Raw genomic sequence first — 12,684 nt, forward strand, 5'->3', positions numbered from 1 at the left:
CCATGAGATCCTTTCCAACCAGAAGCCCCAGCTCCACCCATGAGATCTTTTCCATCCAGAAGCACCAGCTCCACCCAGTTAGGCTCTTCTGTCATACACACCACAGCACCCCACACTTGTCTTCAGATGATTACGTTTTTAATGGTAAAACTGTGTGACTGGTAATTAACATCTATCACTCAGATTCTAAGTCTAGGTTTCTAGAAGCTTCGACCTGCAGCCCCAGCTTGTTCAACCTGCAGCCCCAGCACTGAGTACAGGCCATGGGACACAGTAGGTACTCCGTAGATACTTGTTAAATCCATAAGCACTCGCTGAATATTTCTGAATTGCCCTGCAGTGGGCCAGCACACAGAGACACAGCAGGTAAGCAGAACAGACATGGCTCCAGTTGCTGTCTTTTTGGAGGTTATTTCCATGAGAAGACAGACAAAAAAGAAAAAGAAAAAATTAATATGTAATTACAATTGTGATATGAAATTGACTACCATTCTTTTTTTTTGAGATGGAGTCTCACTCTGTCACCCGGGCTGGAGTGCAGTGGCGAGATCTCAGCTCACTGCAGCATCCACCTCCCAGGTTTAAGCAATTCTCATGCCTAAGCCTCCCAAGTGGCTGGGATTACAGGTGCACGCCACTGTGCCCAGCTAATTTTCATATTTTTAGTAGAGATGGGGTTTCACCATGTGGTCAGGCTAGTCTCAAATTCCTGACCTCAAGTGACCTGCCTGCCTCAGCCTCCCAAAGTGCTAGGATTACAGGTGTGAGCCACCACATGCCCGGCCTTGACTACCATTTTTATTTCCTTCTGGACACTACAATTAATTTTTTTAATGTTGATTTTTCACTGACCTATACTTTTCTTTCACCTATTTGATGCATTACACATCCCTCCTACTTTCTGTTTCTCCTATTGATAAATCTCGGCCAGGCACAGTAGCTCAAGCCTGTAATCCCAGCACTTTGGGAGGCTGAGGCGGGCTGATCACCTGAGGTCAGGAGTTCGAGACCAGTCTGGTCAACATGGGGAAACCCCATCTCCACTAAAACTACAAAAATAAGCCAGGCGTGGTGACGCATGCCTGTAATCCCAGCTACTCAGGAGGCTGAGGCAGGAAAATCGCTTGAACCCAGGGGGCTGAGGTTGCAGTGAGCCAAGATCGTGCCACTGCACTCCAGCCTGGGCGACAGAACAAGACTCCGTCCCAAAAATAAATAAATTAATTAATTAAATAAATCTCAACTGGTCAAACCAAAGTCAGACACATTTGAGTTGTCAGAAGACAGACTACATTACACCCTGGCTGAAGTCCACTTGCCTGCAAATGTCTGAGGAAGAGGTCTTGCAACCCAAAAATAGGCTAATGGTTCTAAATAGATATTTTCTAGGCATTAGGGTAAATAGAACCATTTTTTTTGGGGGGGGGGGGCAGAGCTTGCTAAAAGGGCAGGCAATTATCAACAAAGGATAACACAAACAAAAATAGTTTGAAATTCTTCTATCATATCTTTTTTAAAAGAAACGTGTGGATTACAAAATAACTTTCACTAATGCTACTAATCTGTTATTACCAAAAACATTATTTTTTATACATTTTTACAAGGTAGTCTTTTAGTGACTTGTTCTGTTTTTTGTTTGTTTGTTTTGTTTTGTTTTGTTTTTTGACAGAGTCTTGCTCTGTAGCTCAGGCTGGAGTGCAGTGGTGTGATCTTGGCTCACTGCAACATCTACCTCCTGGGTTCAAGCGATTCTCCTGCCTCAACCTCCCCGGGTAGCAGGGATTACAGGTGCCCACCACCACACCCAGCTAATTTTTGTATTTTTAGTTGAGACAGGGTTTCACCATGTTGGCCAGGCTGGTCTCGAACTCCTGACCTCAAGCGATCCACCCGCCTCGGCCTCCCAAAGTGCCGGGATTATAGGCGTGAGTCACCACGTCCAGCCTGTGACTTGTTCTTATTACAGTTTCAGCAAAAATTAACATTAGAAAAATAGTCCATGTTTAAAATTTGTTCAAAATTGTGTAGCCACAATGTAAGTGGTTCTTGAGTAGAATATCTGATACTTATGAGGATCTTTAAGAGGAAAAAAGAATAGTAATCAGCATATACTGAATTTTTGTTTTGTTTTGTTTTTTGTTTTCTTGAGACAGAGTCTTGCTCTGTCACCCAGGCTGGAGTGCACTGGCGTGATCCCGGCTCACTGCGACCTCTGCCTCCCAGGTTCAAGCAATTCTACTGCCTCAGCCTCCGGAGTAGCTGGAATTACAGGGGTGTGCCACCACACCCGGCTAATTTTTGTATTTTTAGTAGATACGGGGTTTCACCATGTTGGTCAGGCTGGCTTCGAACTCCTGACCTCATGATCTGCCCACCTCAGCCTCCCGAAGTGCTAGGATTACAGGCGTGAGCCACTGTGCCTGGCTGAAATGCTTATTATTACCAAGAACTCACTTTATGTGAGTTTTATTGAGTCTTCACAATAACTGTATCAAGGAACTATCAGCTTTGTCTTATAGATGGCAACTGAGGCTTAAATGAGGTCACCTGACTCGAGGCAATTGTGTGATCTTTCAGAATTAGTGCACGTCTGGAGTGGGTTCCTAGCCAATGATATTCGAGGACTGGCCTATCACACTGAAATGAGGGCAAGCAGTAGGAAATAGCAACACCAGACTAGAAGGAATTCTTTTTGACATGCTTTTGTAATGAAGCATTTTGGTGGATATTATGTTCCTGTTATGGGCTAAACTGTTTCCCCTTAAAATTCATATGCTGAAGTCCTAACTCCCAGGACCTCAGAATATATGATTATATTTAGAGACGGGTCTTCAAAGGGGGTAATTAGGTTAAAATGAGTTTATTTGAGTGGGCCTTAATCCAAAATGACTGGTGTCATTACAAGATGAGGAAATTTAGACAGACACACACAGTTACAGAGGGAAGACCACGTGAAGACACAAGGGGATGGTGGCCATGTATAAGCCTAGGACACAGGCTGAGGGAGGAACCAACCCAGCCAACACCTTGATTTCAGACTTCTGTGTTCCAGAATTGTGAGAAAATATGATTCCGTTGTTGAAGCCACCCAGCTGGTGGCACTTTGCTATGGCAGCAAACTAATATAGTTCCTAAGTCATGAGCACTTGCTCATTCCACAGAGCTCAGAGTTCAGTGACAGTCAGGAACAGCGGCATGGCTCACCCACGCCACTTTAAGACTGTCAATGACATCTGTTCAAATAAATTTATGTTCCCATCTCCCTAGGTGAGAAGAAAAATTTGTGCATTAATATGTGGAGAATAAGTAGGAGGGAAACAGAAGAGAGTTTCAGTACAGTCATTTTATTCCCCTCATCCCCTGTCCTCCAAAGATAAGATGTTCCGGGGAAAATGCCCCTGAAGTAATTTTCTCAATTCTTTCTCACACACAGCAGGCACATACCTCCCTTCTAGCCAATCTGACCCAGGGCAAGAGCTTTAATCGGGGGCAGGGAGAGGAGAGGAGGAGGCATCCCTGAGGACAGATGAGGAGAGTAAGTAAGATGGGTGCTCACAGGCAAGGGGCTGGGGGCAGAGTGACATGGAGAGGGCTGGGAGGGAGGCAAAAGCAGCAGGGGCCCAGAAAAGAGTTTCCTTTGCTTCCTCCCCACTCTCTTTCTTAAGAGCCAAACCGTTCAAGTGACGTGACAAGAAGGAAAAAAAAAGGTCCAAGGATTAGGAGAATGAAAAATTAAGAGAATTTCCCTGCCCTTTTTTCCTTTTTTATACTTTCTCCAGTTCACTCTACTCTCCACCTCTCCCCTCTTTCAAAATATCCTACATCACAGGTATTCTCACTGCCTATCAACCACCTATTTTGGGACCAAAGAAGGGCAAGGAGGAGCAGTACGTACAAAGGGGGCTGACCACAGATGACCATATCTTCACCACCTCCTAAATGACCATACTTTGACTGTATCAAACTCATCAACCATTAACTAACTTACATCTATACATTATTTGTAGGAGACAGCTTCTGGGCTGTCTGCCAAGTCCAAACCCTCCTGGCTCTGACTCCCACCTAGGGGATTGGGACTCTGGAGAACGTCTGACCTATGTGACCCTGGCCAGGAGTCCCCTGGCCCAAGATGGGCAAATAAGTCTCTTACCTAGAAGGCTAACGTGGACTCACTACTCAATCTTTTTTGATTGCTGGTCAGTTTCCAGTCATTACAGGGAATATCAGATGTCAGTTGGTTTGAGGATAAGGGTGTCATTTTAAAGGCAGAAATTTTGTCCTACATACACACAAACAGAGAAAGCCAAAAAGAGAGAAGAATACAAGAGACATAGAGGGAGAGGCAGTTTGTCAGAGACCAGCTGCCCCAATAAGGTAATCCTGGGTCCTGTACAACATCCATTTCTTTCTTGTTTTTGGTCCCTTGGGTTCTTCATTATAAAGTGTGTTTTTTTGCATAAGCTGATGGGTCTGTATTTGTAACCAAAGAGCCTTGATAAAATAGTGATTTACAATTTACTAAGCACTTGCAGGTACAATAATCTCATTTGGGACTCACAGTACCCTATGGAAATGAAGAGACCAGTTTCTTTTACCTTGTGTAACAACTTAAGACATACAGGCCCTTGAACACTGGTAGCTGTCTTCTCAGCACCCAGCCACTACCCTGAAAGGATGTCCAGGTTATCCAGGAGAGAGAGGAGGACTCAAGGAGAGGCTTTGTGAGATGAGAAACATGGAGGAGAGGGGCCAGGTGAAGGAGAACTAAGGCCACCCAGGCAAACTCCCAGTGAATGTCGCTATGTGAGTGACCCCAGCCAACACAACAGAGAAGAGCAGAGCTGCTCTGTCAACCCAAGAATCGTGAGAAATTATACACTGTTGTTGTTTTAAGCCATTAACTTCTGGGACTGGCTTGTTACATAACAAGAGATACATGAAACAGATGTTAGGCAGCTTCTCCTGTATCTCAAAGCTAAATAAATACAGCTTGTCTTCAGGTCTCCTAACTGATTGCAGTGATTTATTCACTGGGCTAAGATGTGACTGAAAATGAGAAAAATAATTCAAAAGTTTCATACGTGTCATCTAAATAATAGAAAATGAATTTTAGCTCAGAACACCCAGCTGTGACAATTATCCTGTCAGCACGTAAATGAATTAAAAATATATGTATGTAAATGTGGACAGGTAGGAGAGTGTTATTAAAATACTTGGTTACATGGTTACACAATGACTAAGTGCTTTTCTCCTCTGTGTTGAAAGAATTTTTTTAAAAACCTACCAAATACAGAATATACAACAATGCTCATAGCAGTATTAGTTCTAATAGCAAAAAAAAAAAAAAAAAAAAGAAACAACTCAATTACCCAGTGAGAGGAAAAAGGACATATCATGATATATTCATAAACAGTGAAAATAAGGAACTACAGTTTCACGCATGGATAAATCTCAAAAATATAAATAAAAATAAGTGAAAGAACAAAAACAACTTAATATCATTTATATAAAATCCCCAAAATACAACCCTTAGCAACATCTTTAGGAATACATATATAATAAAAGCAAAAATGAAAACCAAGGGAATACAAAATTCAAAATAGCAGGTTCCTTTCAGGGGAAGGAAATTAGAAACATTTGGGAAAAGGCACAGATACGCTCCAAACACATTGGTCATATTCCATTTCTTTTTTTTTTTTTTGAGATGGAGTTTCGCTCCTGTTGCCCAGGCTGGAGTGCAATGGTGCAATCTCAGCTCACTGCAACCACCATCTCCCAGGTTCAAGCGATTCTCCTGCCTCAGCCTCCCGAGTAGCTGAGATTACAGGCATGCACCACCATGCCCAGATAATTTTGGTATTTTTAGTAGAAACAGGGTTTCTCCATGTTGGTCAGGCCAGTCTCGAACTCCCGACCTCAGATGATCCACCTGCCTCGGCCTCCCAAAGTTCTGGAATTACAGGCGTGAGTCACTGCGCCTGGCCCATATTTCATTTCTTAACCTAGGCGGTAGATACATGCGTGTCTTTTATAACAACCTTACCGCACATCTGCGATAAACAGCTTTTTGAATTTGTAAAATATTTCATGATAAAAACACACTTTTAAAAACAACCAAAGAATCTAGCAAAGGAAAATTAGATTGTTCCAGATATACATGCTTATTTCTAATACACAAAAATCAATCTAGCTCCCAAATGCTTAATATTATTTTTAAATAAAAAGGACACACTATAAAGATATATACTCGCAATTAAACAGAAATAATGGCAAAGCCTCCTATAATTCATAACTCATCAAAATTGATACCAAAGGAAAAATATTTATTTAAATGTAGTGCTTAAAATATTTCATTTAGGCCAGGCATGGTGGCTCATGCCTGTAATCCCAGGACTTTGGGAGCCCAAGGCAGGGGGATTGCTGGAGGCCAGGAGTTTGAGACCAGTCTGGGCAATGTAGCAAGAACCCGTCTCTATTTTTAAAAGCTCCCTGAAGGGTAAGGCACCAAAAAAATAATAATAAAATTTCATTTGGCCCCTTTCAGTTAGCTTTTTGGGACCCGCCTGTATAATACCTGTTATACTTTCCCACCAAGAAAATTCCCTTTAAACTGAGGACACAGGTGCCTGTCATTCCAAGTGAGGGCCTGGTGAGTGACCTGGACTTCCCACCAATCTGCCTGTCCTAGATAGGGATCCCTGACAGGACCACACTGTGTGCTAAGAGACCCATACTCATCTCTGGCAGAGCTGAATGCATCAGGAACAGACAGCTGGCATAAAGCCAACCAGTCATGGTCTGCCACCTGCCTGCCTCTCCAGCTTTACTTCTACTACTCTCCTTTGAGATCGATGCATTTGCTATCTCTTTCCCTCATGGCACCTTCCACAATTATCAAATAATCATGTTTATTTCTGTGATTACTCTTTGATACCTGTCTTTCCTCCTAAACTGTAAGCTCCATAAGGGTAGAAACAGGTCAGCCGGGCGCAGTGGCTCATGCTTGTAATCCCAGCACTTTGGGAGGCCAAGGCGGGCGGATCACGAGGTCAGGAGATCGAGACCACGGTGAAACCCCGTCTCTACTAAAAATACAAAAAATTAGCCGGGCGTGGTGGCGGGCGCCTGTAGTCCCAGCTACTTGGAGAGGCTGAGGCAGGAGAATGGCGTGAACCCGGGAGGCGGAGCTTGCAGCGAGCCAAGATCACGCCACTGCACTCCAGCCTGGGTGAGAGAGCAAGACTCCGTCTCAAAAAAAAAAAAAAAAAAAAAAAAGAAACAGGTCTTTGCTCATTATTGTGTTCTAACCAACAAGCCCGATTCCTGACACACAGCAGGCATTCAGTAAGTTTTGTAACAGGAAGAGGAGTAATATTATGTCACCTTTTCTCTAAAGTTTTCTTTTTATTTCATTAAACTTACATGGAAATACACCCACTTTGAGCAGACCCAAAACTAAGACAAAGGAACCAAAGCTATAAGAGAATCTCATGTATCCTCAAAGAGGAAAACACCAAAAAATGCTACAATAAATTTGACAAGTTTAAGGAGTTTATAGAAACATACCTGAATGAAGCTGAATTTTCCCAATAACACCTTCTACCAACCCCAAACAAATGGGATTCCAGGCAAGAAGTAGATCAGTAGCTAAAATAAAATAGGAAGCAGTGATGAGAAAACATTCACCAGAAAATAGATTAAAACAATATCTTTAGCAGTGTATTAAAAAAAATCAATGTCCCAAAAAAGCAGTATGAATATCCAAATGGAATACACTACCATAAAGCAATTTGTGACAAAGTATTAAATGTGAGGCCTGAATAAGGCTTGGGATACAACAAGGCTTATGACAGTTAAGGGGAGAGCAGTAACATAACTCTTCCCAGATAGGAAGCAGTACCTTGGCGCCCTACAGTGGAGGAACGGGGCCATTACACTACAAGAGGGCAAATGGAGGAGCTGCGTGTGGTCCTATGGCACAGAGCCAGTCCAGGATCCAAAGACAGGGCCTAAGAAATTGCCACAGAGCTGTCCACTTACTGGATCACACTCTGGAAAATACCTTTTCCCGAAGATGCTTATACCAAAGAAAGAAATCCGGAAAGCAACTGCTCTTTTATCTGACTTCCAGGACAAATACAATAGGAACTGTTTCCGTTTGAGTGCCTTCTATGTGCCAGGCATCTCAATCAGGGTTCCTCATCTAAACCACAGAACAGTGATTTGTTTTGGATGACAGTTTTCTCACTTCTTCCATATGAGAAATTAGATGACACAAGCTGGTTCCATTCTAGACACACAAGAGAGAAGCAAATTCATTACATGCGACGGATGCCTAAGGACAGGGTTTATTCTCTTGTGTGACCCAGACTGCAAAAGGTTATATACATGGCAATAAACGTAACATTTGTGGTAGTCCAACAGGTGAAGATTAGCAAGAATGAAAACAATATTTGTCTTGGCAGAAAATTAAAATTACATTTTCATTATTATCATTTACAGTTTATTTTAGTGAAACTTACACTCAATCTGTAACTCACAGGGTAATTATACACTTAATAGTTTAGCCTCCAAATTCATTTGAGTTTTGACTATTGCATCTTGAATGTCTTTGTTATGATACATTCAATGGAAGGCAAAAAAAAGTTGACTTGTTTTTAGCTGGACATGGTGGCTCATGCCTGTAATCCCAGCACTTTGAGAGACTGAGGAGGGTAGATCGCCTGAGGTCAGGAGTTCGAGACCAGCTGGCCCACATAGTGAAACCTCATCTCTACAAAAATTAGCCAGGCATGGTGGCATGTGCCTGTAGTCCCAGCTACTCAGGAGGCTGAGGCGGGAGAATCGCTTGAACCCGGGAGGTGGAGGTTGCAGCAAGCCAAGATCACATCACTGCACTCCAGCCCAGGCAACAATGCAATACTGTTTTAATTGCAAGAATTAAAGCAAAATAAGAAATTTATTTTTTAAGGCTATTATAATACATTATCATTTCTAATCTTGACAACTCCTAAGTTTAAGGAGCCCCACTTTACAGATGAGGAAACAAATGCTGAGAAAAGTAAAATATGGTCAGGTCATACAATGGATTGGATCAAGGCTGCTACCAAAAACCAGGTCTGCCTGACACTTAGCCCCTGCTCTAAACCTTTCTGTTACAGTGTCTCCTTCAGAAATCATACATGGAACTAATCACTAAGACAGTGATTTTTAAATAACATGTACTACAAAATCAAAGAAAAAAATCATCACCTATCCCACCACCCAGAGATAACTTCTTCAGCTACATTTCAAGGCATTTGTTTGTTTACATACCAAACTGCAGCCCTATAAATAAGCATTATTGATGGCAGCCGCAGCCTGTCTGGTTGCACTGGGGGAGGCGCAGCCAGGGCTGCGCCCTCCATGGAGCCAGCAGGGCAGAGAACAAGCGGGAGCGCTGTCCCCTACCAAGTTGGCGGGGCGGGAGCCCCATGCTCCTGGCACAGCTGCAGCCAGCAGAGGCTCCAGACCTGGGCATTCCTTGTACTCTCAGGTACCCGGGAAGACCCCTCTTCCCCCACAGGCTCGGAAGTGCCTGCTCCCACTCCCTGGCCTCTCTTCCCTGCTCCCAGCACCTGCTCTGGTGCAGAGCAAGTTGTGGCCAAGCCCGGGCACCATCACAACTGGGTTGGGTGTGAACAGGCTCGGACAGTACTGACACACCAGCCCCCTGCCACCTCAGCCCCCTCTGGACTTTGGGTGCCAATGAGCGTGGGAGAGAGGCCAGCAGGGGTGAGGGCAGCTCCAAGTGGGCCTGCAGGCACCCCCAGGCCTAAACAGCCTGGGCAGTGGAGGGAGGCAGACACAGGATCCTGCCCAGAAAGGGGTAGGTCACAGGTAAAACCCCACCTTCAAGCCAGGGATGACCTGAAGCCTGGGGTCCAAGCTGTGGGTTCTGGGTGGAGTCCATGGGCTGGAGTAAGAACTCAGGGTGCTTTCTCCAGGCCGTCCGTGGCCTCCCATGGACCAATCAGCACACACTTCATCCATTCTGAGCCCATAAAAATCCCAGACTCAGCCAGACTCACAGATGCCTGGACCACCAGCTGCGGGAGGGAGCTGCCCACTTCAGGTCTCCTCATCGGATGACCTGCCTGCAAAAAGGAGCTACCCACTTCAGGTCTCCTGAGAGCTCTTCTGGGGCTCTCTGCCTTGCTCACCCTGCAGTTGTCCACATACCTCGCGTACCTCATTCTTCCTGGACACGGGACCCCTGAATGGTGGGACTGAAAAAGCTGTAAAACAGGACCAAAACATGCCTCCTGCTCACCAGGTTGCGGGCAACAAGAAGGAGGGAAGGGCTGCAGCCCTTCAGGGACACCAGACCTAGGGGCTCTCCAAACCAGGGCTGTGACAGCGGGGCTATGCAGTTCCTGGCATCTCTAAGCTTCCGGGCATCGCTGCATTCCCCAGTGGAAGCTGCTTGTGGTACTCCCGGTCCAGCCACAGCCTTGCACAAAGCCAGTGCCTGTACCGGTGCCTGGAGCTGCCTGCCCTGCCACGGCTGGCACACCTGGCTGTGCACAGTGGCTGGACCCCACGCTCACTCACACACCACTCGCCGCTCCACACCTGGCTTGCCGTTGGCGGGCATGGGATCCAGGCTGGTAGTGCAAGCCGAGCGCAGCTTGCCGAGCCAAGAGGGTGGAAAAAGCCCAGTGGACCCGAGGAAAACTCAGGCAAAAGTGCCACTGGCCACAGAAGTGTCCAGGTGGAAAAGCAACACCTCAAGGATCCCATGACATTACAGTTCTTTAAATAATTTTTTCTAACATTTCTAACATGATTTTTCTAACATTTCATGAGTATTTTCTTCTTTAAAATATTCTTCAAGATTATAACTTCATGGTGACATAATTTTCCACTTAAGTACTTCCTCAAAGAAAGCATTTAAGTGATTTGAAGTTTTTCCCCCAACATAAAAAACACTGTGATAAATGAATATTATGTAAATATTTGCCTAATAGCTTTTGGATAGATTCCTGGGAATTAAATTAATAGGCTAAAACCTTAAAAATGCAAACTTCTCAAATAATACCAAACTGTTTGCTACAAAGGTTACATAGCAAGTTAGATTTCTGCCAGAAGCATATGAATTTCTTTTTTGAATTAAAAAAAAAATTTTTTTAAAGCAAGGCCAGGCGCAGTAGCTCACATCTGTAACCTCAACACTTTGGGAGGCCAAGGTGGGTGGATTGCTTGAGGCTAGGAGTTCAGCCTGGCCAACATGGTAAAACCCCATCTCTACTAAAAATATACAAAAAATTAGCTGGGCATGGTGGTGCGTGCCTGTAATCCCAGCTTCTTGGGAGGCTGAGGCATGAGAATTGCTTGAACCAGGAGTGGAGGCTGCAGTGAACTGAGATCATACCACTGCACTCCAGCCTGGGGGACAGAGCAAGATTCTGTCTCAAAAAAAAAAAATTAATAATTTTGAGTTAAAAATTTAGAATTTATCAATTTTGCTAATTTGATGGCATCTGGCATCTATTGCCTAACATGATGTTTATTTCCTTTCTATTGCTGATAAGATTAAACACTTAATTATAAAATTGGCTGCTTATGGCCGGGCATGGTGGCTCATGCCTATAATCCCAGCACTTTGGAAGGCCGAGGCGGGAGGATCACTTGAGGTCAGGAGTTCGAGACCAGCCTGGCCAACATGGAGAAACCCTGTCTCTACTAAAAATACAAAAATTAGCTGAGCATGTTGGCACATGCCTGTAATCCCAGCTACTTGGGGGGGCTGAGGCACAAGAATTGCTTGAATCTGGGAGGTGGAGGTTGCTGTGAGCTGATATTACATTACTGCACTCAACTGCAGCCTGGGCGACAGAGCAAGACTCTGTCTCAAAAAAAAAAAAAAAAAAAAATTTTTTTTGGCTGCTTATATGTCATGTCATCTATGATTTTCTTGTTCATGCCTCCTGATTTTTCTTTATATCCTTCATTGACTTACAAGTTCCTTTCACATTAAGGACTTCAACTCTTTGACATGTTTGCAAATATTTTCAGTTTTTTATTTTTATATCTTTTGGCTTACAAAGTTGTTCCTTAGTATCAGTTACTGTATTTACTGATTTCATCTCTGTTAGTTGTTAACTATTTAACCCTAATGCCAGTGGAATAAAGATACCCTGATTTCTTTCCAAATAGTGAGCCAGAATCCCTGTATCAGGCAGACCATGTCTCAACATCTGCCAACACAGATGCCCCTGCTAAGGAAAGAGATCCAGCTACCCAGAACCCTGCCACCTTGACCTTAGATGAACAGGCCACAGTTGTAGGACTCTATCCCTTGGGTATCAAGTGAGCTTTAGGAATACAGAAGAGGAAGGAAAAAACAAGAGTTAAAGCAGTCAGGAAGAGTCACATAGAAGAAGTGGCGCATCAGGCATAAGAACAGCAGCAAGAAAAATAATACAGTGGAAAAAAAAGTACAAGATTTGTTCTGGTATGTGTCCCATCAATGGAGAAACACATATCAAGTACTTGCCAGGAACCAGACACTGTATCACGTTAAGATAATACAAAAATAATGAAGCAAACAGTGTAGATAACAGAAGACCAGTAGGTACACTGGGGATATGAATTGATAATGCTGGAAAAGTAAACTCAGGCCAACTGTGGAAAAACTTGAAT

At 43.9% G+C, this 12,684-nt stretch overlaps 1 protein-coding gene across 2 annotated transcripts in view; it reads right to left on the minus strand.

Annotated features, from left to right (window-relative positions):
- Positions 1 to 12,684, minus strand: part of INPP5F (inositol polyphosphate-5-phosphatase F) — a 104,056-nt gene that overhangs the window by 66,815 nt on the left and 24,557 nt on the right. For both annotated transcript variants that reach the window (XM_032176351.2, XM_032176352.2), the window contains exon 2: positions 7,567 to 7,647. In XM_032176351.2, coding sequence (XP_032032242.1) covers positions 7,567 to 7,647 — 81 coding nt within the window. The remainder of the gene's footprint in view (positions 1 to 7,566; positions 7,648 to 12,684) is intronic.

This window comes from Hylobates moloch, unplaced genomic scaffold (assembly GCF_009828535.3).
Source record: "Hylobates moloch isolate HMO894 unplaced genomic scaffold, HMol_V3 SCAFFOLD_3, whole genome shotgun sequence".
NCBI lineage: Eukaryota > Metazoa > Chordata > Mammalia > Primates > Hylobatidae > Hylobates > Hylobates moloch.